The sequence below is a fragment of the Apteryx mantelli genome, chromosome 1 (genome assembly GCF_036417845.1).
Source record: "Apteryx mantelli isolate bAptMan1 chromosome 1, bAptMan1.hap1, whole genome shotgun sequence".
Lineage (NCBI taxonomy): Eukaryota > Metazoa > Chordata > Aves > Apterygiformes > Apterygidae > Apteryx > Apteryx mantelli.
Window position 1 is genome coordinate 180,214,446 of NC_089978.1, and position 27,640 is coordinate 180,242,085.

The 27,640-nt window shown below is 37.9% G+C and overlaps 2 protein-coding genes across 5 annotated transcripts; one reads left to right on the forward strand and one right to left on the reverse strand.

Annotated features, from left to right (window-relative positions):
- Positions 1–7,915: 7,915 nt before the first annotated feature.
- Positions 7,916–19,610, reverse strand: LOC106488163 (GLIPR1-like protein 1). The gene is made up of 6 exons (XM_067289930.1): positions 19,440–19,610; positions 17,538–17,783; positions 14,436–14,539; positions 9,741–9,826; positions 8,166–8,192; positions 7,916–8,070 (listed from the first exon to the last, which is right to left on the reverse strand). The coding sequence occupies exons 1-6, from the start codon at positions 19,608–19,610 to the stop codon at positions 7,916–7,918; spliced, it is 789 nt and encodes a 262-aa protein (XP_067146031.1).
- Positions 19,611–20,533: 923 nt separating this feature from the next.
- On the forward strand, positions 20,534–27,573 carry CCDC107 (coiled-coil domain containing 107). Of its 4 annotated transcripts, none has more exons than XM_067313208.1 (6): positions 20,534–20,648; positions 22,853–23,058; positions 23,315–23,381; positions 24,609–24,699; positions 25,873–25,982; positions 26,541–27,573. In XM_067313208.1, the coding sequence occupies exons 1-6, from the start codon at positions 20,573–20,575 to the stop codon at positions 26,816–26,818; spliced, it is 828 nt and encodes a 275-aa protein (XP_067169309.1). In that variant the 5' UTR covers positions 20,534–20,572; the 3' UTR covers positions 26,819–27,573. The 4 variants fall into 4 exon arrangements, with proteins under 4 accessions (XP_067169309.1, XP_013803547.2, XP_013803546.2 ...); XM_013948093.2 differs by lacking the exon at positions 20,534–20,648 and adding an exon at positions 20,707–20,846 and having other exon boundaries at positions 22,857–23,058; XM_013948092.2 differs by lacking the exon at positions 20,534–20,648 and adding an exon at positions 20,856–20,968.
- The last annotated feature ends 67 nt before the right edge of the window (positions 27,574–27,640 follow it).

Consider the following 27,640-nt stretch of genomic DNA (forward strand, 5'->3'; position numbering starts at 1 on the left):
TGCTTTCTACCACCTGCTTAAATTTCTGAATAACTGTTAACAGAAGTGATTTTCATAAGATTAGCCAGTCATCTAATAGTGTTATTTTCCTGTATGAACTGAAAAACATTTGAAATACCTTGGAATTATGATGACATTCAGAAATTTCAAATCTTGCCGGAAGAGATGTAAAACCCTGATTTGCATACCTGTCTTTACCACTAGATGGCACCTAACCAACATTTCACTAAGTACATTAACTTGCCTGTTATGGTATGTGTCTCTTTCATAGGCTTAGATTAGTAACATTATAATATGCAAATTACTTTAAAAGAAATGCATTCGATTTTCAAATTTTAAGAAAATCATAAAAAATAAGTATCTTTAGTTTAATTGTAATAAAGCAAATGTTTTCATAGAGCCCAAGATTTTGAGTAATCATTTGAAATTTCATGGTGAGGAACGTAAGGTACCTTAAAACAATTGGTTGAAGTTGGGTATATGAAAAGAGGCTTGCCATGTTGAAATGGAAGCATCCAGACAAAAGTCATTTATAGGATTTCCCTTTTGACATTGCTTTGAATTTAGAATAGCTGAGAACAGAAGACTTCTATTTCTTAATTTCCCCTAATGTATGGTTCAGTAACAAGGAGACATTTTAGGGAATTAAAAGATAGTATTGATAATTTAAATAATACTCTGTTCAGAGTATTCAGACTGTTCAGAGGCTTGCCGCTCCCCAAGTATAAATTTTAAGCTTTAAAAATACCTGTAAGAATTGGTAATTATTTGGACTTTATCATTAAAAAAAAAAGATGTTTCAAATTACTTTGTTTTTGGCTGCTCAAGTTTGCCAACAAGATGATATGAAAGTAAGGAAAAAGAGCCAGGTGCAATTTCTGTCTTTTCAGATGTCTTTTAGCATATGCAAAAAAATCCTTCGGCAAAGAATTCTACAGTTCAACTACTGTGTAAAGAAACAGCTTTTTTTAATGCAGTATTTTATTTAGAATCTTCATTTGATTCCCCACACTCTTGTACTGAAAGATAAAGTGCGCTGAAACAAAAAGTCCATAGTGATAAAGAAACAATGAAAAAATCCAGAAAAAAATTAAATAGTAAGTATTCTTACCTGAAAGTGACGAAAATTTATATGAATCTCAGTTTATGGTCAGCTGTCATTTGAGGATGAATTCCTATCTCTGGACTTTAGTTGTACAAGTAAATGATCTTAAGCTCTTATCTCTCTCCTATGCAGGCCAAAGACTGCAAGATCTTTTGAGGTTTTTCTATGCAAAGCCAAGGCAACTGCAGGCAGTTTAGATGAAACAGTTCTTAGACATATGTCTATAAGTAGTGATGAAATACCCATCTTCTGTTATAGTGGAGAAAGAGCATAACTATGTCTTTACAAATTATGCCAAGGAGTGAATCTAGTCATCAGACGAATTTTATCTGTCTCTTTAGTACTACCTTCTGGACAGAGAGGAGATGTCTATGTTTCAAAGTAGTTATTGGACAACTAGTCTCTGGCATTTAGTCACTCATAGGCTACTCCAGCATGCCATCCTCACCACATTCACCACTCATCAGCTTCACACATTGTATGACCTTTTTAGATCATAATATAAAAGGAATGACATGCCCAAAAGATGGTGGCAAGTTCTACTTATCACTTTTAACAGCATGATGCTTCCACTGCAGTTCCCATTTTTACTTTAATTCCTTGTGCTTATGACTAAGAGACATTGATTACCTGAGGACCACCACTGGGCCAGCTTCATCCTCTGACATAGGGTCAGGTGAGGTTACAAATATGTTGGGCTGAAGGAGTTAATATTTCTCTACCTCTGGGATAAGGAAGAAATCTCTTTCAGGTACCTGAACCAATATGTCCAGTCTCTGCTGCCAGACTGCAACATAGCCCCAGGTCATCTCCCATTCATTAAGAGATGCAATGGACCTGGGAGACTACTGCCTTCTGGCAAAACCACATTATGCAAAACATTTGGGACAATCAACAGTGGGCCAGGGCTTGCATATGTAAAGGGCTACATCTGACAATCCTTCAGAAATATCATTCCTGCCCTTGGTAGCCGTGCAGGTGCAGAAGAGAGACTAAGACCCCTGAAGGTTATCAGATGTTGTGGAATTTTAATACTGATCATAATCTTATACCTCCTGTAACAGACACTGTAATATTCACTTATTACTATGTGGACTTATGGAGCTCATTTCATACCTTCACCCTTTCTCAGGTACAGGCTACAGCTGAATGAAGGGACAGGCATGTCATGGGTAAAGATGGCAGAGTCTGGGTCAAGTTCTTAACTCTACAGAGTATATGAGAAGAAAGAAAACAACTCACTATATGCAGTGTTAAAATTCAATGTTAAACATTTTCTTGGGTGTTACTGACCATTAAAAATGCTTACTGAACCATGAGAACCAAAAAATCTTAAGAGACCATGTCCCCAACCTCAGCAAATAGTGCACCACAGAAGAGGGACAAACTTCTTGTTCTTGGCTACTTGCATAGGACAGGATCTACAGCCTGTGAAAGCAAAGTGTCTATCATCAAATGGATTGGTGCTGTTACTGGGCAGACTGGCAGCACTTTGAATCTCATAGTAGGAAAATCTCCTATAGAAGGATTCCCTGACTCGACAGGACCCTATAGCTTCTCTTTTGTTGGCAGGAAAAGGCTCTTAGAATAGTCTGTGGAGGGCCTCTAAGAATCATTGTTCCTCTGTCCAGTTGTTTTCCTAGAGGCAGGCCTTTACCTGTGTACTCTTCAGGGCCTTCTCCTGGTCACAGCATATGAGCTTCACGTTGTCTAACAGAATCTGCTTTCTGGTCTCCCTCTGCCTGAGGGCCCAGAGTCTGAGGTTGATTCCAGTCTGGGTACTGCTGTGGCCAAAGCCTCACCATCACATGTATCTGTTGATTTTTTAAGGAGGGAGGGGGAAGAGCATCTGGAACCAAAAAAAGCACCACTGCAGTATCCTTACTACTTGCAGACATCCGGGGTGGAATTCAGCTTGTGACTAAGAACTCTAAATTTAGGTGCTACATGTGATCCAAGTGTCTAAACTCATGTTATACTTCATTAATAGCTGTACCTAGTTAGTACAGTCAATGGACCCTAGAGGGCAGTTCAGTTGACCAAGCACTGTGAGTCTGCTTTAGGGTAAACTGAATTAGTTACTATCAGTGGAACTGAAGAAGCATGGGCTAGATTCTATCTACTTATAATAAAAGCTTAGGCCCATAGCTCACATGTAGACAAGTGTAAGTGTCTTAATCCACAGGTGAATTGCATACTTACATTCCAAGGCCAGACTTTGCAACTTTTATGTTAGGAGGTATAGAGCAGATGTATCTCTCTGCAAACTACATCCTAGAGAACTGTTTGGAGAAGCATTCCAGACAGTATGGCCCACCAACTCTCATCAGTCACTAGGGGGTGTGGCTAAACCTGATGAGAGTCATAGCAGCTGGTCATCATCTTCAGAGCAGTCTTTAAGACTGCAGGATAAGCATCTAAAAGGCAAGGGCATGGAAAAGAGAAGGGAGAAGCTGGTTTGTAGAGCTATGTGAGTGATACTTCCTTGATGCATCTTTCCAACCTGCTCTGAGTTGCAAGGGATGGAAATTCAGTGTCCTGCAGAACATTCCAACTAGAAAATGGATGAGGTCTTTGAAAGGGATGGCAGAGTGCTGTCCCTGCTTGTTGTACAGCTGCTTTCTGCCACGCTGCTGCCCAGTAAGATCTGAGGACTGATGAAGTTGGTGTACTACTGGGCCTATCTGCTCACTACTGTCTAACTACTCACCTCTCTTCTATGTCTCAGAGGATATCAGTTGTTCAGTGATTCTGCTGAGCTGTAAATGGCCTGGCTACAAGCATGGGAGGCCATTAGTATGTGGCTGGACTGCAGGCAGTTTACTATTGTTTTAGGGGGGCTAGGGGAATTTGCATAATAGTGTTTACTGCAACTATGCCCCTTAGCCTAAGTGAGCAAAATTGTAATGCATTACTTGCTGTGCTCTTGGGACAATATTGGGATTTCAGATGGACCAAAGCACAAGATGTTGCTGGCTGTTCTTTCCCCCGTGATGCCTACCTCCTGCCAGTCAAGATAGCACTTTATCACACCTCCTTTGCTGCTCAAGCACAGCTTGCTTCACTCCCTCCCCTCAACCAAAGAATAAGAGAAGTGTGATACACTTACCAAAGGTTGTCTCCTAATCTTTGCTGATAGCACTGCTAAAGATTGTGAAGGGAAGCTGGGTAGGCAATGACATAACTGTGGAAGACGGTGGTCTGCAGGTTGTGCAGGATGAAGGATTTAGCCTGGTCTTGACAACACAGATACAGGAAACTTGTTATAGAGTACATATGTACGCCTAGCTGCATCAGATCTCTGGTTATCTTCCTTGGCCCTCATACATGGTAATTTAAATTTCTTGAACTTAAATTATCATGATTTGTTGCATTTGTTTTTTCTTTTTAACTTTAAGGCATTTGAAAAATGAGGTTGTTCTGCTGTCCTTCAGAGGTCCGTTTTTATAGTATAAGACCTGAAATGGTTGGTGCATAGCAATAGCATGAAAGTTTAAGAACCGCTAACAATACTACTGGAATATTACTGAATAATATTCAGGACTTTCCTGAGAGAAAAAGTCACTATAGGCTACACCCATACTATTTTTAGACAGTGGATCTTGGAATAAACTATCTTCTTAACCATACCTACATTTTCTTCAAGAGGAAATTGGAAACGTATTCTGTGTGGACACCAGAAGAACCAGCACCCAAGAGGGAAACAGTGAAGAAGACAAACTGACAGTTTCTCAGTTTTTAGATACATCCTTGCAGTGCCTCACAACACAGAACCTACAGTTAAACTAACTCTTCTGAGTAGCAAAGCTAGCTAACACACTGAAAACCAAGGTCATCAGTACATCAGGCAGTGCTAACCTCTGCAGCAGCTGACCTCATTTTTCATCTTATCCTGACATTGAGTTCAGATGAATGAAGTCAAGGAAGCAAGACTGACCATGAACAGATTATTTTCATTGAAATCCTCTTCATTAAAACCTAAGTAATTCAATGACACAATTTTCATCTTCATAGTTTCTCATTTAAAATGGACAATAAAATATTTGCTGTCATCAACAATAACAGAAAACCACAGTCATCCAAATGTGTGATGCATAATTTCATTTCTTTCTGTGTATTTCTAACAGAATACAACCAATATACATAAGTTAATAGGTTAGTGTAAAACTGCTATCTGTGATTATATAGGAAGTAGTATCAATATTTCTAGAGGTAAACTGTTTAAAAAGGCTAACTGCATTGTTGATGCTTTAAGATGATTATGCTCATCTATAGGCCCTGTAACTAGGTACATTTAGATACTATGCAAGACTAATTAAAAAGACATTTTAATATGATAAATGTGACAAAAACCTTCTCTCAACCTCAAAATATCCACAACAAAAACCCCATCGAGAACTACCAATCATAAGCTGAAATGCTTGTTAACCTTAACCTAATCTCCATTTGCAAAAAGCTGTGGCAATTTTCTAATGTTTTCTAACAACTTTAAAACACCTTCATTAAAAAACTGCCAGAAAAGACTTATATCACAAGTTCAAGAGAGCAGAATGAAAAATGTTATTCAAAAAAACAAAACTACTTCATTTATTGAAACAGGACCTGATGGTAAGTAGTGGGCATAACTATCTGCTGATCATTCAGTGTAGCAAATTCCACACTACTTAGCTCAGGAAAAGCAATAAACTGTGTCCTCGATTAAAGGCCTACAAAACACTGTCATCCTGGTATAAATCTGGCCAGTAGGAACTAAGGTTGTCCTAATGGTTTGGGAGACTGCAGAGCTCTTTCTTTTTCAACTTAGCCTTCTCTCCAAGCCATACAGTGGTTAGAAGAGTCCTAACTTTAATGCAGTTACTAAATTGTGAAAAGGAGAGTTCCTCTCAAGGATATGAATTACTGCATTAGATATGAATTTTTTCCAGACAATTATACAGCTCAAACTAGAAAAACTTTTAAATTAATATTTAACATTAAATAATGCTTGAACGTAAATGGGGTTTTTGTTTGTAAAAAGGCAGTATCTTAAATCTATGCAATAGTAACACTTCAAAACTTGAAAGAGCCTTACTGTAGTATAAAATTTTATATTGCAGGAACTAAGGATTTTATTTTCCTTACAGAAGTCAGAAATTAAGCTCTGAATTAAGCTTTTCAGCCACATTATGGCATCTAAATGATGACTTTACCTTCAGAGATGGTGAACATCTGCAACTTTCAGGTAAATCAATGGGAATAGCTGGTGCTCAGGAACTTTCATACTGGGCAATTTGGTATTTAGGAGCTGCCCATTTACGGTTTTAGGTGTATAATATTAGGCTTCTGGATTTGAGAATGTAATCCAAGTTTTAAAAAATAAAGCTTGTATTTGAAAAGTTTTGTCTATAATTTAGTAATTTTAGAATAGGCAACTTAGAAGAAATAGCTAGCACTTATGCCTAATGGTTGTTTTCAACTTAATCTACAATAAAAAAATCTAGCTTATTTTCTTTGAGAATCTCCTACAATAAGAACAAATATTCTTTTAACACAATCACTGTAATTATCAGTATAGATTTGCATAATAAATTGCCATGTTTTAGACCTAAATTTTCAAGCACATATCTAGGAAAAGGAAGTACGAGACAAATTATTTCTGAAAGTTGAACTCCTGGAAACTTTCTGTAAATTCAATTTCAGTTCTGAACATTAAGTAAATGACAGAATTTGACATGGGGGGAGGGGGTATTTGTTTCTTTTACAGTAATGGTGAAACATTACCCAATAATAATGAACTTTAGCAGTAATACAGTACTATAGGCATTTACTAGATAAGACTAAAATAGTCTTAAGCTTTTTTTGGTATTTTAATGTGTTGGGATAGTCTTATCACTCTGCTTCACCTATAACCAGGAAAAAATATAGTTTATTATATTGACAGGAAAATAACTTAAAATTCTTGTATAAACATTATCTGTCTTTTGGTGAAACTGAAATTAAAGCACATTAATGAAAGACTTGCTGTTTTGGATATAGAAGAGCAAAATCTGTATTGATTAAAGAGACCTGAATAAGTTTACAGATAAAATAAAGAAAATTTATTATTAAAACTTTAGAACACTTACAAAGCCAGAAATATGCTATGCTAAAGCCAGAATATGCTTAAATAACAGTATACATTAAAACAAGGAATCTGCAAAGTTTAAAATGAAGCTTATTACCTTTTCAACTTTTTGATTAACTTTTTCTGTTTAGAGGGAGTTAGGAACAAAATACTTAATAGTAAATCTGAAACTTCTCATTTTGAATAAGGGACAATAAATGCATTACTTTATAAATATCAAGTTGTACTAACTTCACAAACATTAAGATCTCTAAAGAACTGTCTTTCTATAGAATCTTCTTTTTACTTTTATTCAGGGCATTCTTTTATTCTAGGAGAACAGGACTGAGTACATAATATGATGCTAGCTTTCTCTTGCATCTAAATTAAGCAATTGTCACTTTAAATATTAGCTTAGCGTGAAGTGTAACAGCTGTTTAATTGACATATATTTTTCTCTTTGAATTCTAGGAGTAAAATATGACACATTTTTGGTAAATTTGATAATTAATGTTCCAAATCTTACCAGATGCCATCTTTAGCTTAACATTTTCCCAGAGAGGTTTTTCCCACAAATATTTTCCTAGCATGTTAGCATGCTCTAAGAAGCATAAAATAATAACCAAATTATTGTCAAAGAAAGTTGTCTTTAAAGTCATGTCAGTATGACTTTTTTGCTTAATTCACTAGAAAGTATCTTGAGGAGATGGTATGTATTTCAAATCGAGTTATGTGGACATATGCATGTTTATAAAACGCTTTTTTATAAAACAAGCAGCTATAAAAGCAAGAAACATCACTGATGGTCTCAAAACTGCAAGAGCAATACAAGCCTCATCACATACAATTCTGAATTCCCACGGGGGATTCCATCTTGAATAATCTATAAATAAGCATATAAATACAAGTCCTATTGGGAATAAATATATTTATAGTAACTAGGCAATTTAAATAACAGTGTAAAATTATAATACGTACAGATAATTTTATCACGTTGTGGATTTCCTGGAAAAAGGAAAAAAAGAAACAGTTCTACCAGCCAGCTGTAATTTCTCTCTCCTTATCTTTATTAGTTAGCTAAAGCAAATTATTCAGATTTACAATCAGGAGAATCTGACAAACTCTCAGAATTTTCACTGACAAACCTTAAAAATAAAACAAAAGCTAAAATGCTTTCTTAAAAGCTAAACAACAGCACTTTATAATACATTCATGTCTCCATAAAGGGATTACTGCTTATAACAATAATGATAATGGAGAAGAGTGACATACTACAGGGCTTTTTTATTTTTAGTTAGAATCCTCTCTTGTCTTTCTCAAAATAAGAAATACTATTTAATATTCAGAACACACATATAAGCTAGTAAATACTATCAAATACAATTTTATGGATGAGAAAGGAAGACAAACTGCTTATCAAGTGGTACCTAACCCTGGGATCAAGTATAACCCAGTAGCCCTTCTATTTCAGAGGTGTCTGCTACCTAAAAATTAAGACCCAGAGGATTGCTGATTGTTTCTAAAGCTATACTAACATATATAATGAGTAAAGTTAATAACTGTTAGATGAAAGCCATGAGCCTTACTCCCAGTTTTTTAAATGGAACTTAAAAACACGTCCTAACTTTAGTCACAGGAAACTCCCAGCTTGTGACTTCCCAATAGGTAGAATTTGTCAGGTCTAGAACTTTCTGAACAGAGACCACGTACTGTTCCTTGATGTTTCATTCCATCAAAACATCACGCATGTTTAGCATTTCATGACAGTAATTCCTTTTTCCGTCAAGAATAGAGTTGAAAAAAACCCCAACAGTTTAAGGACTAAATCCTATTTGTCATGGCAAAAAAACTTTATAGCTAAAGAATTAAATTAGGATGCAGCCCTTTTTCCCACAGATGGAATAGGTGAGAGAGACAATGTGCCTCTGAGAAAGATTTCTTTTACAACTCTAACATGAATTGCAGAACCAGAGTGACTTTCCCACAGTGACTGTAACTGCTTATGGAGACTGTAAGCATCAACTATATTCATTCTCAAATGAAATTTTGCCGTGGCTCCACGAAAGAGTCACAACAGACTCAGTGGCTTCAAATTTTAATATTTATATCTAAATAAAACTGATTAATAGCTTATGAATAATACACAAGCATGCAGTTTCTGAAGGCTCACTTGACCACTAAAGATTTGCTGCTACGTGCTACTTTAAAAAGTATGTAGCTGGATGCTGATTTCTTTGACATGGTGAAGTCAGTAAAATATCAGAGTGCAACAGGAACAATAATAACACATTTAACTACAATCATTAATTATATATACTTGGAATCAAAGGGGGACTTTATAATGATCACTGAGGCCCAGATTCAGTAAAATATGAACTATTTAATTATTCATTTTTTGAATATAAATGGCCTTAAGAATATCTTTAAATTTTTTGTGAATTGGACCTCAGAAAGCACCAGCACTGAGTAAAACCATACATTACACACATTACAACATTCTTTATCAAGTAGTGGCTGACTTACATATTGCATTTTACATTTGCTTGTACTTACTACACAATTTATTTTCACAGGTGTCCTCTTTTGCACAATTACTGCATGATGCTCCTTTTGCATAAGGTTTTCTTGGAGAATTACCACTACAAAGGAAAAAGAAAAGCTTCTATGAGATGGGTTGCCTTATACATAATTTTAAATAAATCATTTGTTGAAAAAAATAATTGAAAATACAATGAATTGCTGACAATTCATTAGAAAACCTCAGAATAGCTTTGAAACCTCTCATTTTCATTGCTCTGTCCCTGATACAGAAAACAGTCTCAAAAAGCTATTGTTTTTCTTAAGGGAAAATCCTCAGGTTTTTATTCAAACTTTACATTGGTAAATAAACTACTTCTAAAAAAAAAAAAGAATGTTCTGGATAGAGCTTGGTTTTAAATAGTGGAGGTAAAATGAAAAGGATTTGAAAGCAGAAAATTTTAAAGATGACACTCCCAAAATAGCTTAAAACAACTTATTTACCCCCCCCAAAAATCTTGTGAGCTATTTACTAGTGAACTATAATCTTGAGAAACAAGTCCTTGATTCAGCAAAATGCCTGCAAATGCCTAGCATTAAGTATGTAGTCTTAGTGAAGACAGTGGGATCCTTGCATGCTTAAGTACTTCATCAAACTGGAGACTGAGCGTTTAAGTATAAAGACCAGCCTGCAGTAGTCACCCTGATGACGTTCTCAGAAAGGCTACTTATACAAATAACTGCTGAGATTGATAATTTTCAAGAAGATGTATTTAAGTCTAACTAAAGTAAAAATTGATTTCATGTAAAATGAAGTCAGTAAATGAGTGAAGAAACAGACAATTCAGAAGACAGAATCCTATTTGAGAAACTAAAAGATAGTTTGTACACATAAAAATAGTCTTGGAGAGCCACATACTTTCTTAGTGGCAGTTAACACACTGGAAATTCAACTCTAATGGAAATCTGAGTTTTTGGTATGCCACATAACTTTTCAATTAAAAATGAAACATGCTAATTTACTACTCCTTTATTTTAAGATGATTTAATTTGTACTACAAAATGTTGCAGAATCCATATGTGAAATCTCTAAGAAGACTCCAAGCTTCCAATTTAATAGGACCTTTCAACAATCCATCTTTGGGAACAAGTAGGTGAGATGATTGCTTAATCAACTAAAATTTTCCCCTGGTTTACTGAGATATTGGTTAGAATGGGTCTGGTGATATATCTGTAACAAAGTTCTGAACTGTAACACATGGGACCGTTGTGCTTCATGGCTTTCCTCATCTGGCAGGAGGTCTAGGTACATACTGTCTTCTTCAAACAGGAAAACAGAGTAGGGGAAATATAACAAAAAAAACAGAATAAGGAAATAGAATAGCACTGTCAGAGACAAAAAATAGTGTCAAAAAGTGGAGCACTTTCTTCCCTCTTGGGGAGACTGCAAAGGCAGGAATAGTGGTTGACATGCACCCATTTCCACTTAAAAGGTCTTTGATTAAAGTTAAATATGGATCAAGCTACTTCTTCAGTTGCTGTTGTTTAGCTGGAGACAGAATTAAAATAGTCTTTTCCATCTGCCTACAAACTCACCCTTTAGTGAATCTGTACACAGCTACCAAAACCGTGAGGGGCACTTACATATAGAATCATGCTAATTAGGGATCTTCTGTTACTAATTGCTCTAGAACCTTAAATGACAATACACCTAGTAATTTGGTAAATTCTGGAATATGGAAATATGTCACCATCCTCTCACACCAGAAAGCAATTATAAAGTCCTTTACTCTAAAATAAGTGGAAACCTACAGCTCCAGAAACAGGAGAGATTTCCTCTTCTGCTGAAGTATACTTAAGATAAAGGTTCCTACAGAGAAGTAAAACAGAAGCATTGTTGATACAGCAAAATGCTGAATAAACCCTCTCAATGACATCTAAAATCCAGTTGTCTCTGATGATATTTGATATTCTTAACCACCTAGTAATATAGTCACTCTCATAATTTTGATATGCAATTTCCAAATGGGGGAGAGGAAACTGAGAGTGAAGATGACTTGCATCAGGGATATCTGACTTGCATGCATTTAACTAGTTTCCCTAGAAGTCAATGCATGATTAATCATCATCTCTTCCTGTGATAAAACAGATGAAATGAAGAAACTTTAAAAATGAAAAGAAAATAATTAAAAGAGGTTTGGAAAAGGAAGCAGAGCTGCCACATGCTAGTGTCTCAGAAGGCACTGTTAAAGGTCTCAGTAGATATTTCCTTCACATTATAGAATGGAAACTATATGATTTCAAAATGACTTGAGCATCATAAATGTGTAAAGGACTTGATTTGTTTTGGAACAAGTTGGAACTGTCAAAGGAGAAGGCCTCTGATATGTCACAGCAGGGCCAGGGACTGCAAACTCTAACTGGTAACTAAAATAACAATGCTAACACCCAACCTGAGACACTAACAGTTTGCTGGGTCCACTGAGTCCAGTTTAGACAGACAGTTTGGCTTCACCCAGCAATGCTATTAAGTCTCCAGAAAAAAAGGAGTTTTCTGACATCCTGTAAATGTTGCAGCACCCTACACTCACATAAGGCATACAACCCTTGGTAATTTGGTAGCTGCAACTGATACAATATCTGATAAATCACCATAGTTTCTATCTAGTCTTCCCTTCAGGATTCTGCAGCGTGTTTACACTTCTTGCCTTCAACCATGATTATCAGCAATGAGAGTTAGATGTGAGGCAGTGTTCATTTTTTCTAGTTTGGACTTTTTGCCTATGGTGCAGAAACTGAAGAGCTAAAATACAAAAGGGCCGGCCAACCACGTAAAAGAAAACAACTAGCTGGGAAAGCTTACTGGGATGGTGGAGAAGAAAGTCCAATGAGCTATGTGATATCCTGCTAGATCCAAGGGCATTTGTAAGGTTTTGCTACCCTTTGAAGCAGAATAACAAAGACCATCATAAGGTCCCTGTTAGAGCCAAAGGCTCCTCAGGCAGAATAGATAAGGATTCACCTGCCAAGAGGAAGGTAGGTGGAAGGGAAGAGACTAGAAGAACAACTTAATGAATTGGGCCTGGTAGCATAGATGTGGCAACTAACTTCAGGCCTGAGAAGGCTGCCAGCGCAGGGCATGCGCCAAGGTAGTGTATGCTTCTCTTTAAACAGAGTGATGGACACTCTGGGCAATTCAAATATTGGTGGTCCTAGCAGCATGATGTCTCTCTTCTTCAGTAAAAGGTCTACAAAAGGAGTTAAATTGCTCCACTGAATGAGGCAGCTTGCACTCTTCACAGTACCTCTCTTGGCCAGGCTGTCCTTAAATTGGTGTTATCTTCAAGTCCAAGAAGAAACTGCTCTCTCACAGGATAAGTCAGCGCTAAGGGCCCAAATCTCAGGAAGGAGACCCTAAAGCCAAGTTGGAAAAGGCTATCTGTTTCAGTACCTGGAGTGTGGTGATGATTGGGAGCAATATTCTACATATATTTCCAGACAGTTTAGAAAGGGAAAAGTTGCCATTAGAAGATGGTCTGTCTGTTCTAACTCCACTTATTTCCATGAAGTAGAGGGTTCTTCTTGTCAAGACAGTAGGCAGCAGAACAACAGCATATTAGACCTCATCTTAGAGGACTATTCAGCTTAGCTGATCAGTTCTTTAGGATCTGTAGAATAGCACAGCACACCAACAAGGCATGTGGTGACAGATTAGAAAAGGTTCAAGTGACCATGCTTTATGGACCGTCACTGATGTGAATTACTCATTATTCTGAATTGATAACTCAAAATATTTTAGTTCAGATTATTCCATACCCCAACGAGTTTCAAAATAACAATTCAAGTGCAACTCCAGTCTTGGGGTGTGGGGAAAGAGACAGCAAGGATTCAAAGAAGTTTACAGGTCAGCCTAATTGAACTCCCCAATAGTAATCCAAGTCTGCAGAAGGAATAAGAAAAATTAGGTATCATGTAAGTTAACAAGCTATGTATTTTTTTAAAATGACATGTAGACTGCATATGTACATGACACTTTATGAAATGTGCATTATTATGAAACAAAATGTTTTATTTCTGAACTGTCTGCCTTTGTATTTTCAAAATTCTACTTCTTTAGGAACAGTACCAGCTGTTTTGATATTTCAGAATATCAATTTAAATATAAAGTCACATGTTACAGTTAGCTTTATCTTGCACAGATCATTTACTATTTTCTAATGCTTAAATATTTGATACAATCACAGCTATTAAATGGTCAAGAAATGATAAATATAATTTTATTTTACTCAGTTATACAGAAATAAAAAGCAACAACCGTGCTACCAAGTGATTTTTAAAGATAAAAAAACCCTGAAATGCAACATAAAAAGCTGAACTGCATTAAAAAACCCTGCAAAAGGTAATTCCACCTGTGACAACTGTAGCCTGCAGCAACTTCCTCATTTCTTATGGTTCATATTAAAAAAAAAATCAATAAAGTGGGGCCTAAGATAGAGTCTGGGGTTTGTGAGGCTTAGGCAGGGAATGAGAGTTATCAGAAAAGTTAACAGATTAAAAACAAAGTAAGTACATTATCTAATGCTTATGACTCTTTGGATAGCTGAAGTAGTTGATCAGCATTTTCTCTGATTGCATTTACAATGCTAGCAATAAATGAAGATCCCAATTTATTTTCAACTAAATGTTATTACAGTTGTTTTCATCTTGTTAATATTTAAAATAACAACTTACCCTGGTGCATAGTTACATACAAAAATTGCTGCATTTTTCACTCCTCCAACTCTCTTACAAAGAGCAACAGCACAGCCTACTTTATAGGAATGGTCCCAAACAACCTAAAAAAAGGTTTTTAAAATAAAGTGAAAACTGTACTCAATGGTAACCTGTTGGAATAACTAGATAATTTCAATTATTTTCAGAGATCCTACATATTATTTTCCTTTTGCAAACCCTGATCTGTTTACTCACAAAAAATTTTGCTGGTAAGCAAGCTTTTTAAGATGAACTTCTAAATATTCACACCTCAAGATTAAGCGATCTATTCAAACCTCAAGATTAAGTGAGCAAAATTCTGCAAATTTCCAGAATCACCTACAGAACAATTTCAGTAAGAGTCACTGACTTTATGATCCACGGGTGTATTCCAAGAGACAAAAAGGGAATTAGTGGCAACTTCCAAACAATTTCTTTAACTAGTTTCAACATTGCTAACTCAGGACTCCAAGAAGGGCTTCTCCTGTGGGAGAAAGGTGGTCTGGTTGACTACTACAGCAAACTTAATACAGGTTAGTCTGAAAGCTATGCAGTGCTAAAGCTTTCAGAGTTATCTTCCATAACAAAGAAAAGATGGCTTACTATCTCTTACAGTTTGAACATCCTCTGCTTATTGTTGGAGATTCTTCCTACACCTTCTGCACATGACTAACTAAATTGTACTGAAGCCATTTAAAAACTGTTTGACTATATACCTAGAAGATCTGGATGATCATACAGTCCACTTTTGGGAAACTGAAAGATGTAATGGATTACTCTCAGGATCTCCCCACCACAAAGAGTACAGGCCTATCAAACTGATTTGAATATTCCGAAAATTTCTATCTCTTCGACTAGAAGCAGTTATGTTCAGCAGATACAATCTTTCTGTAGAAAAGGATCTTAATGTTTAATGACATTACCTGGATCCTGGAGTAAGGACCGAGCATTTCATAGGCCTCTGTGTAACACTTTCACATGTTTTTTTGCACATTTCTGTTGTTTTGAGATTTCTGTGTCGCTATTCTATTGGCAGCTCTACATGACCTATCTATTTATGATTAGTAAATATTACTCATTTTCAGTTTTGTGTCTGAGCCTACAAGTCTATGATGGCTCCTGGATCATGCAGAGTCTTTGCCTATCAATTTTGAGGCAATATGTACTTTTACATTTTCATTAGTGCTTATCCCACGTACTCTGCTTGTTTCTTTCTAGTGGTTAGTTCCCTTTCTATTCCTGCCTGAAACACATGATCCTCCCCCTCTACTCAGCCCTGGTGAGGCCACATCTGGAGTACTGCGTCCAGTTCTGGGCTCCCCAGTACAAGAGGCTGGCACTACTGGAGCAAGTTCAGCGAAGGGCTACAAAGATGATTAGGGGACTGGAGCATCTCTCTTATGAGGAAAGGCTGAGAGAGCTGGGCCTTTTTAGCCTGGAGAAGAGAAGGCTGAGAGGAGATCTTATCAACGTGTACAAGTATCTGAAGGGAGGGTGTCAAGAGGATGGGACCAGACTCTTTTCAGTGGTGCTGAGCGACAGGATGCGAGGCAACGGGCACAAACTGAAACACAGGAAGTTCCATCTGAACATGAGGAAATACTTTTTCACTGTGAGGGTGACAGAGCACTGGAACAGGTTGCCCAGAGAGGTTGTGGAGTCTCCTTCTCTGGAGATATTCAAAAGCCGCCTGGACGCGATCCTGTGCAACGTGCTCTAGGTGACCCTGCTTGAGCAGGTGGGTTGGACTAGATGATCTCCAGAGATCCCTTCCAACCTCAGCCATTCTGTGATTCTGTGAAGGTTTTGTTATGACTTAATATTTTATATTAAGGGCAAGCAAACTGTAACAATTAAGAAATAAGTAATTTGAATTGGGGGAAAGAAATCTTAGAAGTAAACATCACTCCAAGAGAAAAGTGAAAAAAACTCCAAAATTCTATGTAGACTAGGTAGAACAAAAAATTTTAAAAAGGTAGGCGCTACCTTGCTACCTAAGTTTATAAAATTTATCATGCCAGTGAAAAAATGAAAAATTCTGTCCTGAGATACTGTCCGGTTCCAACCTTCTAAGGACTTACTGCTCAATAAACAGCAAAATATAAATCCTCCAACTTTGCTTTCAAATTTGTTACAGGCAGAACCAGGTGCAGAAAACAGAAATTAACACTTGAGGAGAAATAAGTGAGAAAAGACATGAGAAGAGGTGCAAGAAGTCCCAAACAGAAAATGCTTTGTAAATGATTCTGGTAGCTTTAAGTTCACTATTATCATTTCCTAATCCAAAGTCCACTCAGAAAGAACTGAGCAGTCTAAGTAGCTGCAAAGTAGCTTTTGATACTGGGATAAGAACTTATATAGTCATTTTTACCAGCTAAGATTCAAGTCTTAAAAATATCTACTCTTTGAGATCAGTGAAACATTACATGTTTCGTAATAGCTGAAACTAATCCTACTGCAAAGCTTATTTTTTAAATATGAGAATGAATACACACATTTTAAACAGTAAGTGTTTAAATAAAAACTTTACTTTCTCAACACAGAATTATGTTTGTCAGAATTACCACTGAGAAATCAGAAATATATCACAAATGGCCTCTTTTGTTGTTGATGCTCTTTTTTTCCCCCTACCTTTCTCTTATAAGATTTATAAAAAGAATACAGTTTACTTTGGCTGAATTTCCATTTTCTCTTTCTGTTAATATTTCTACTGAGTTCTCATAGACGTTCTGTAGCTAATGTGATTATTTCAAACAGTATCTCTGAACTTACAGAATTCAAAACTGTGTGGGTAGCCGGCAGAGGAACTTGAAATGATTTTATAGTGTTCATCTAGTACTGATACTATGAAATGTATAGGGACATTTTCAGTGAGGATAATATTGTAGTAAAGGCAAGAAAATTAACCAGTGCAGGGGTAACTTGCAGTATAGCCATAGCCTGAGATTCCAAAAGAAGACCCTAAACTGGCAGTTGCTACAAACCATATATACAACTCTATTATTTACAGCCCCTGATGACTTATCTGGTAGGCACAGTACTATGAACTATACAGACCATTCTACCACAGATAGCTCTTACCTGAGTGTAATGACCGCAAACTGCTGTACATCCGTGTGTCTCAAAAGTATAGAATCTGACCTCATTATACCACGATTCAATGGCACCAATGGGAGTGAACATTTGATAACTTCCGAGCCAAATATTCTCTCCAACAGATGTAAAATTAGGATGGCACTGGTATTTCTTCTCTAAGTGTACATTATGTTTAAAAAGGCATTTATTTGCCCATGCCCTGGCAGTCCTTGCCAAGGCTGCATCCCAAGTCTGAAAAACATGAAAGTTGAAATAGTTGTGCAATGTAAAGTTACAACAGAACTTTTAACAATCAGGTAAAAACAGTCAGATAGAATAAAGTGGAAATAAGACATTATATATTGCAATTACATAAAAACAGGCCTTCTGTTATTTAGGCAAGTACCCGTGTTTTATTTTCATTGACTTTTCCTGTTGCAGTACAGAAATATAAACTGATTTCATTAGAAAATAATTTTTTTCCTCCTTTACTGTCAAAAATAAACTTTGTAAAAGTACTTGCTAGCAACTGAAAAAATGTTTGGAAAACACTTTTATCTTCAGATAAGAAGTTACTTTCATTTACATTAAGTAGACTTTGTTGATTATATTATTAATTATTAGCACTAATTATAACTGTTGTATTTTTTCTTTTAAATAGATCATTAAGGATTTCTATTACCTACATAAAAATCAAGCAAAAGTAAAAATGCACAGTTACTGTAGATTCAGATGTACATATACTTTAAATATTTTTATTGGAAGAAGAGCCTCTGGCAACAAATACATACTCCTTCCATAGTAATGCTTTAAATACATAACAGAGCATTTTACAAAGACTGCTTCATAAGGTAAATATGTCAATGTTTGGCCAATAACTCATTCTGCTGCCTCTTATTTCTTTGCAGTGTGTCACCGTCACACAACTTTTTATTCTTGAACATGCATGACCTTCAGTATTTGTACTCTACTCATGATTGTTTTCAGTAGCTTTCTACTACCTTTAAGGTACCTAGTTTTATGTTTATGTAAAAGTTTCATATTTCATTGCCTAGGCTTATCAGCATACATAGATTTCAGTACAGTCTTACCCTCTATGCAAATCTTTCAAAAACTCTACTAGCTGCTGATACTGTTTTCTCCTCAAGACCCGTAGTTCTTTCTACAGGCATGCTAATGATATTCATTATTTTTCCTGTTTTTCCTATTCCTGAATATCAAAACTAGGTGCAGCATCTTTCACAAGCTTGTTCATTTCCAAGGTTATACCCCCTATCTGCCATTCCAGCTTCAATCCCATTCATACAAAAGCCATTCTTTTCCATTAATATCTGAGCACACAAGTACTCCCAAGCCTTCCTCAGAATACTACCCCTTTAGCTGTCTTTGCTCATCACACCTTCCTTCTGTTGTATGGAACCACACTAATCATTAAACATCCACTTTTTTTTAGCATCTTCTTTAGTTTAGTTTAACCCTTTCCAGCCAAACTTTTCAAGTGCAATTTGTTTCAGCAAAGAGGCACAAAAAGCCTCTTCAGCCCTGGCACTGCATTTCATATCCTTGCTCTTGGCAGAGAGCCGAACTCTCTCCTGCCTGGATCTGTTTTGGTGCCAGGCCTGTTGCTTCTTCTTAAACAGAAATCCCTTGGGTATGCAGGGCCAGCTCATGCAGTCTGGGGCTAATGTGAACCTCTTCAGCTTGCCTGTTCAGTCACGTCCTATTGTATGTTGCTTCTAACTCATCTGTCTACAACCGACTTAACTTTCTCTTTTATCAAGTGAACTTACAGATATTTGATGATAAAGCAGTGATCGTGTGTCAGTCCCCTTGCGCAGAGATCTCCGAGAGACCGCACGTCCCACAAGAGCATCCCCTCGTCCCCCACCCCCACAGCCCGGTCCCTACCATGTACCGCATGTTGCTGGCGGCAGGCCTGACTTTGGCACGGCAGTTGTTATGGCCGCGCACGCACTCCTCGATGAAGGTCTTGTCCGTGATGCTGGGGAAGGCGGGCAGCTTCCCGCCCACGCTGCCCAGCACCGGCCACAGCGCCAGCACCGCCAGCCACCGCCTCATGGCTCCCAATGGCTCCAACGGTCGCAGGAGGCACGGCAGCCCCTCCCTCCTCCCCCCCGGGCTGTTTCCAGAACCTTCCGCGCAGGTGGCAGTGCCTGGCCCAGGGAAGCCCTCGCCCCAGGCAGGTCTGGGAGCGGCTGTCTGGAGTGGCAGTAAAACCGGCGGGTTTCTCCAGGCATCCCCCCTCCGGCCCCGCCAGCGAGCCCCAGGCCGGCAGACGTTACCTGCCTTGTGGGCTCACACGCGCCTCTCAACGCAGGGGCGGCAAGATGAGTTAACGTTACTGGGAACCTCGTCTCTATCGATTTTGCGTGGAAAAGGTTTAAAGGTTTACATGTTTAATGTAAAACATCTTCTCAAGCGTGGCACTGGCCCTCTTTCTTTCCAGGACTGCCTGGCGGCCGGGTCCAGCCCCGGCGCAACCGCCCGTCCCGTTACGCGCACGCCGCGCTGAGAGGCCCAGGTGCTGCCCGCGCAGCCCCCGCAGGGGGCGCCGTGGCGCCGGCAGGCGGCGGCGCGGGCGCCTCTCCTCTCCTCTCCTCTCCTCTCCTCTCCTCTCCTCTCCTCTCCTCTCCTCTCCTCTCCTCTCCTCTCCTCTCCTCTCCTCTCCTCTCCTCCCCTCCCCTCCCCTCCCCTCCCCTCCCCTCCCCTCCCCTCCCTCTTCCCCTCCCCCCTCTCCTCTCCTCCCCTCCCTCTTCCCCTCCCCTCTCTCCTCCCCTACCCTCCCCTCCCTCTTCCCCTCCCCTCTCTCCTCCCCTACCCTCCCCTCCCTCTTCCCCTCCCCTCTCCTCCCCTCTCTCCTCCCCTCTCTCCTCCCCTCTCCTTTGCTCTCGGCCGCCGCCCGGCGTTGTGCGGAAGGCGGCGGCGGCGGGGCCGGGGCGGCGGCCATGGCGCTGTCGGTGGCGCAGCAGGTGCTGGTGTCGGCGGTGCTGGTGCTCTGCGTGCTCGTGGTGGTGCCCAGGATGCTTGGGGGAGGCGGCGGCCGGGCCGGCAGGGCTGTGCGCGGCGGCCGGGCCGATGCCCGCCCGCACCGCGGAGGTACGAGCCGCGGCGGCGGCGCCGCGCTGCGGGCCGGTCTCCTCGCCGCAGCTGGTTAACGCCGTCGCTGGTGCTCGGGAGGAGCCCGGTGCAAATGGGGAGGGCTGTGTTACGGATCGCCCTAGCCCTGAGCGGGATCCAGGCATTTTATGCGGCCTTGTGAGCAGGGGAGGCGTTGTGAACCAGCTTCGGGCTAGCGTGGGTGCTTTAACTTCTTCACCGTAAACCCCTCTCTCTTTCGTATTCTGCTTGTTTTTCTAGTTTATTACTGTGTTGGTTGCTTGCTTTATTGTGTTAAGAAAGTTGCTCCCTAAATTGAGGTAAGTCCTTGCTATCAGAAGCTCGTATCTTCCCAGGTGTGTTTAATGAACGAGTAGGTGGTATTGCCTGCATTGGCATTATTTATTATTCTGGCAGATTAATGATTCTGAGGTGTAGAGGGGAGGAAGAGAATTGGGTATGTTGGAACTTTAATAGGAAAATCAAGTATTACTGTTAGTAAATACTAGCAGAGAACTTTACAAAATTTGTCAGAAACTGTATTAGAGTTAAAGACGCTTTTCTAGAAAAGATATCGTTGTTTGGTTTAGACAGCTTACGGTTTATTAAAACTTAAGAAGTATAAATGTATATGAAGCTGTGTCAGCGTACATTAGCTAAGGACTTGACTCCTGACTCTCGAGGTCCAAAGGTCCATTTTAATTTTGGCAAATAACAAACAGGTTATTTCTTTGAGGCAACTCTGACTGGCTGATAAGGCCTTCAGAGGCACTGTAAATCGAGCAGTGCTGCTGAAACCCTCCAAAGCGTGTAGCTGTGCTCTTCCTTGGCAGTACCTTCCAGAGGCAGGAGAGGCGAGTCTTGAGCAGCTGGCATGTTCTTCCCAGTGGGTCTCAAACGCGGTGTGTTTCATAGGCTCTAGCCTGGCTGTATTGCCAGATTTCTTTCAATTTACATAGTGATTACTATTTGTTACAGGCCGTAGATCAAATTCTTCTCAAACCAAACCTTTAAAAAAATGATACTTAATATGCTTGCAGTTCTATTAATGTTTTGGTCCAGCACTGTATAAAATAAATTTCAGGCACATCTGCTGTTCTCATCTATCAAGATTCTCCTGTTCCAGCTTAAAATTGAGTCTAATTTTACTTATGCTTAATTAATACTTTCGTGTTAATTGACAATAAGGTTTTTTTGCATAAATGTCTTCTGTTTGGGAATTTTTATAGAATGTGAGTCTTGTTTTACGCATGTTTGGTTCTGAAAAATTAAGATGACTTTCAAGTCCCTTTAAACATTTAGTTCATAAGTCCAGGCAACCAGTTGAGACATCAGTATAAAACTTTCAGGAGGCCTCCTCAGCCTCCTAATGATCTGCTGCTTGTTTCTGGAGCCTTCTGCGTTCTTTAGCTGTAGTAGTTTCTTATGTGCATGTCCTATGGACCATAGATTTAACTATAAAAAATAACATAATTCAAGCCATGAAACTAGCTGTTCCTTCATCTGGTGCCTGTTCTGGCAGGCAAATTACATGCAAAAATATAATCTTTAAGAACAATTTTAAGGCTTGCAGGTTGCATCTCTAGACTACTCTCTAGTGAAGAACTAGAGCTAGCTACTTCCAGCTAACTACTTGAATTGCAGAGGTACAGCACTTCTAAGCCTGTGGTAGTGTTCACATAGTACTGATTTTGTTTTTAAAATAACCAGAGCAGTAACACCGCATACATATTTCAGCAAAACTTTTTTTCCTTTGGAGTGGACAATTCAGTTTCTACTTAACTCCTTTCTTTGTTGCATAGAAAAATATTAATCTGTAACTGTTTGCAACATTATCAATAGTTTCTCTGAGTATATTTTAATTTCAAGATCAGAGTGTTTCTTGTTGTGTCTAACCTTTCTGTAGTTTGCCCTGAATTTGCTAATTTTGCTAACGAAGAAATATAAAACTTGTATCTTGAAGAAACACAGAAGCTTAGTTTGAAAGTCTTTACTATCTAGATTTAACTTTGTATTCTACTTATGGAAGAGTGGTCTGTTGTAACTTTAATTTGAATTCAGGGCTGACCACGCCATTTAGAGGAGTGATGAACAAAGAGGGCCATAATAAAAGAAAAGGACTTAGTTCTACTTGCGAAACTAATCGTACCTTTAATTTCCTTTCTTACCTTGTCTTTTTCCTCTCAAACAATTTAATCTTTAAGGTAGTCCTCAGACAATTCATCAAGCTCACCTGAATCCAGGAAATTCTGAAGGTAAAACTTACCAGAGTATTCAGCAGATGAGAAATGCAATGGAAAAAGAGCTAAAGAGTGAAAGAACAAGAGGAAATGGTAGAGACTTAGCCCTTACCCTGATGCCATTGTATGCTCTTGGTGTGGGAGTGTTTGCAGCATACAAATTTCTTAAGGTAAGCAATATGAAAAGTTTTAAGTCATAGATATCGTAGAAATTTAGGTCATAGAAATTCAGAACAGTCATGTTGTCATTGTTTAAATTATGAGAGTATTTTAAGACAGGAAAAACGCAAGGCAGATACAAAGGTCACATTAATGGAGCACAAATGATTATGGTCACTATTTGCTTTCAATAAAATTTCTAAATATTATTTCATGTATGAAAAAAAAATATTATGCACTCTTGTAACACAATGGTATTTATTAAAGATGAAGTCTCAGGAAGAAAGTCTCTCCAAGAAGGAAAAAAATACAGAAGACAAGGCAAAAGAAACAGGTAAGATACCCATTCAGAATGCATCAGTGAAAATATGCACCTTTGTTTTAGTTAGAAATCAGCACTTTTGATGAATGTAAGCAATCTAGCTCAACAAGAACAATCTTAAATTATTTAAACGTCACTAGTAACCTACAAAAAATATTTTAAAAGTATGTTATTCTATAAACTTCAGGTACTAGATAGAGATTTGGTTGAAAACCCCAGATGTATTCTTCAAAACAATATTCTATAGTAATACATTATGGCTCTCTGCCTGTTGATACGTAATGTTTTTGTCACTCAAGACCTGTTTGTTGTTCTTCAATAGAATAGAGTGTTTAAATAGAATATAACAATCTGCTGTTGAATTGGACTGTATTAATGGTGGAACAGTATGGATAAACAGTTATATAGGCTGTTGTATTTCTGGGCCAAATAATAAGACCTGTCAAAAACATAAGACCTTTATAGAAGAGGCAGAAGAAACAAGTGATACTCTCTTTTTCTTCTTGGTACAGAGTACTCTTGAATGTCTGATTCTGTCTAGTCCCCATATACAAAGAATCAGGGCTTTACCTGGAGAAAAATGTATGGCATATCCAAGTTCCACTGTTGTCCTACTTTTTTTTTTTTTTCCCCCCCCCCTTCCTTATCTAGACACATTTTTATATTACTAAACAACTAGAAGCCTCTACTGTTGTCCCTGTACACTATATGCATAATCAGTTTCAGCAGTGATTTGTTAGACTGCCTACTCACCATCTTTGGGTTTTGTATTCTTCCTTCCTCAAAACTGATTTGTAATTTAGGAGGAGGCATACTCTTCCCAACTCTAGTGCCTTTGCCTTTTCTGGTACTGTCATAAGAGTTTAATATAGTTGCAAGTGTGACTGGACAAATTCATGGTAGTGTAGTAAGTATAAAGACACTACCTCTGGCTCAGGAAGTCCTGGAACTGCATAATTTTGGAGGCTGGGAGAGGAAAGAGTTCCTGTATGCTTGCTCAGTTTTTGCCAAGGTATTCTCTATTTGGACATTATTGAAGACAGGTTATTGGATGAGATGGACTTTTGGTCACATGTAGTAAAGGTTCTGTTATGTTCTTACCCCACTGCTCCCTTTTCGTGTTCTAGAACTTTAGAGAGAAAAAACTACTATATTCCTGTTTTTACATATGCCCAGCTAAAAATATAACTTAATGTCCTTTCGGTAGTGCATTTCTTACGTAGAGTTTGTTTGTTTTAGAACATCAGCTTTTAGAACTGGAGCAGCACCTAGCACAGACAGAGAAAATGTTAAACTCTTTATTGACTCAGTTGGATCCACTGTCAAACTGGTGAGTGATTCTGAAATAGTTCAGTTAGCATCATTTTTTGTCAATTGAGATTCTCCAAAGAATTAAAAAAGTAGAGTTCTTAGAGTTCCTTATACATAGATAGGGAACAGTGTTTAGCAACCTTTTTTAATTACTCAATGGTTATTTAGCCTTTTGTAGATAATACCAGTTCTGGCATTTGCCGCCATCTCCACAAACACCTGCTACCTCTTGTTCACCAAACGTAAATGCAAAAAGCTCAGACTTATGATCAAGTTACCATGGTTCAACCAGTTTGTGTACTCAGTTGAAAACTAATGTGGACTGAGGAGAGTAATATTAAAAAAAAAAAAATACTTAAGCTTCGTAGCATTCAAAAGCTTTTATGGAAATTAATTTTTTGGTAGCAGACTGAGTTTTTCTCTTTTGATACCATTAGAAGAAGACAAAAATAGCTACCAAGGTATAGCTGCTTATTTTTGTTTTGAAAGGAACTTACTAAGTGAAGGTGTGTGTTTCAGGGAAATTTAACTTTCTGTCATACTGCAAAATAAGGGAATAAGTAATATAACCTTCTTGTACTCATAGAGATGTGCTTTCCTCAAGGAGCTAGGGCCTTACCCATTTTCCAGAAATACAAGTATCCCTGCTGCACATGTTGTGTAGACTGACATCTTTCATGAAATCCAGCTTAAAACATGCAGAATTTCATAATTGTTCTTTTAGTGTACTCCTGAATTTAACATGTTAAAACTGTTAAATAGTAAATCCACTGACCAATTTGGCTGCTTTACAAATTTCTAGTAGTGATGGAGAGGGGAGAGAGTAGACAAAGCCTGAAATAAATGAAAAGAACTTCTAAACTTTAAAGTTCTACATTAGGCAATGTTGTCCTGAAAATAAAATATTTTGGATTGTTAGTTGTTTCTTTCAGTAGTCACTGCTCAGCTTTGGCCATTTGAGCTCCAGTCTTAGAATTCAGTGACTAAATTAGCCAGTAGCTGTATGTGCTGGACTTCCCGCTTCCCAAGAGTACAGTTTCAAAGAAAAGCTTGACCTAAATGTGTCACTAATTTGACTGTGGTATTTATCCACTGAAAGATATATTCTGATCTTATGCATTTTCAGTGAAATGTTATCAAGCACTCACTTCCGAAGTAGTCTTTCAGCTGTTGACATCTATCTTTTTTCCAGTGTCAATGCTTTAGCTTGCGAGCAGAAAGATGAAATAATGACACAGCTCCAATCAATTAGACGACTGATGAAAGAAAGTGGGTTGGATAAATCAGAAAACAAGATGAAAGGTACTTTAATTTCCAGCAGGATAGATATTGTAGTAGTTTGTGTTTTAAAAGATTAAACAGATCTTACTATAATAATTTTCAGTTCCTGCATCTTTGGTGAAATATGTTGGGAATTAATTTTAATCTGGAGGAGTACCATTCTTCTTGCCTGCACTGTATCTAATTACAAATTTGTGATGCATCATCATTCTTTGAGAATAAATGCTAAAATACATTGAAGTAGGATAGACTACGTAGTCACGTTGTACTTTGTTAGAGCAGACTAACTTTAAACTAACTTTAGACTGAGGGTTCCCAGACAGTAAACTGTTAGGCTTTGGGTAATGCTTGCATTATTATATTCAACAGCAAAATGTATATTAGTTTCAGCTGGAGCCTTCCAAGAGGTACATATTTGTCCAAGAGGAACTTAAAATGTTAAGAGTGGTTCACTGGGAAATTTTTGCTGTACTTAAGGTTCTTTAAAAGAGAGAAAACAAATGAGTAATTTTAAACTGACTCTGAAAATTGGAACTGTTACACTAAACTTTTTTTTTTTTTTTTTTGGTAAATTGTAAGATGTCAGCCACATTTGTAATGAGAAACTTGAAGATCTCATTCAGTCATTTGCTGAACATTCTCCAGAGAAAGAAATAGATGACCAAGAAGATGACAGTAATGAAGATTTGCTTGAGGATGTTGATAATGATTACAAAATAGGAGAGGATCAATTATATGAAGAATGTGATGTAAATCAGGTGTTTGAGCCAGATGTGGTGGAAGACCAAGAAATGATAAACAAAGATGTCCTTGAACCAGAAGAGATAGGACTGAGGAGACGTAATAGATATGAATGAAATATGTAAAACATTCAAAAGCTTGTGTTTTTCTTCACAATATTGTATGCACTTTAAACTGTTTTGAACCAAGTTACATGCACTGCTATATGCTTTAAAAAGAGGGTGAGATATTGTCTGTGCTAATATCTGTGGCAGTTTTGTAACTGACTTCAATGGCAGCAGAATTTCACTTGGGATGTTTACATACTTTTTCTATTTATTTTTTCCTATAGAAAATATTTCTGTACTCTCTGTATATAATGCATTGTAATTATATCTGGAGCTTCAGTAAAATATTGGGATCTCTTATAATTAAAACTATAATGAATAGATGTTTCAAAGATGTTTTGTAGCTAGTAAGCTTACTGCAGCCTTTAACTGTGAGTTTCTTGAATTCATGAGAGTGCTTGCACTGATGAGTTTACCTCTTCATGGAATGAAAAGCAGTATGGAGTTAAATCTCAGAGATGCTTTCATAGACAGACTTCTTTATTTGGAGAGAGAAATTTAGCCACAGACACTACTTCAAAATAATAATGTCTGTTTGCTAAGCCAGGTTTATTTGTTTCAAAACAAGTCCTATAATTTGACTTCTGCTGTTGCCTGAGGATTGATGTATATTTTTGTATGCCAGTTTGAACCTTAATACAGTACATTGGCTCACTTCCATTTCTTCCCTGTCACCAGTTAAACTCAGCAGCTGCCTAATAACTGACTGATACCTATTAGTAATATTATCTGTTTCATATGTATAATAAAATTATAGAATCTGGCCTTTTAGTTCATTGTACCACTTTTTTTCTTACTAATATCAGTATTAACAGACATATTACTATATAT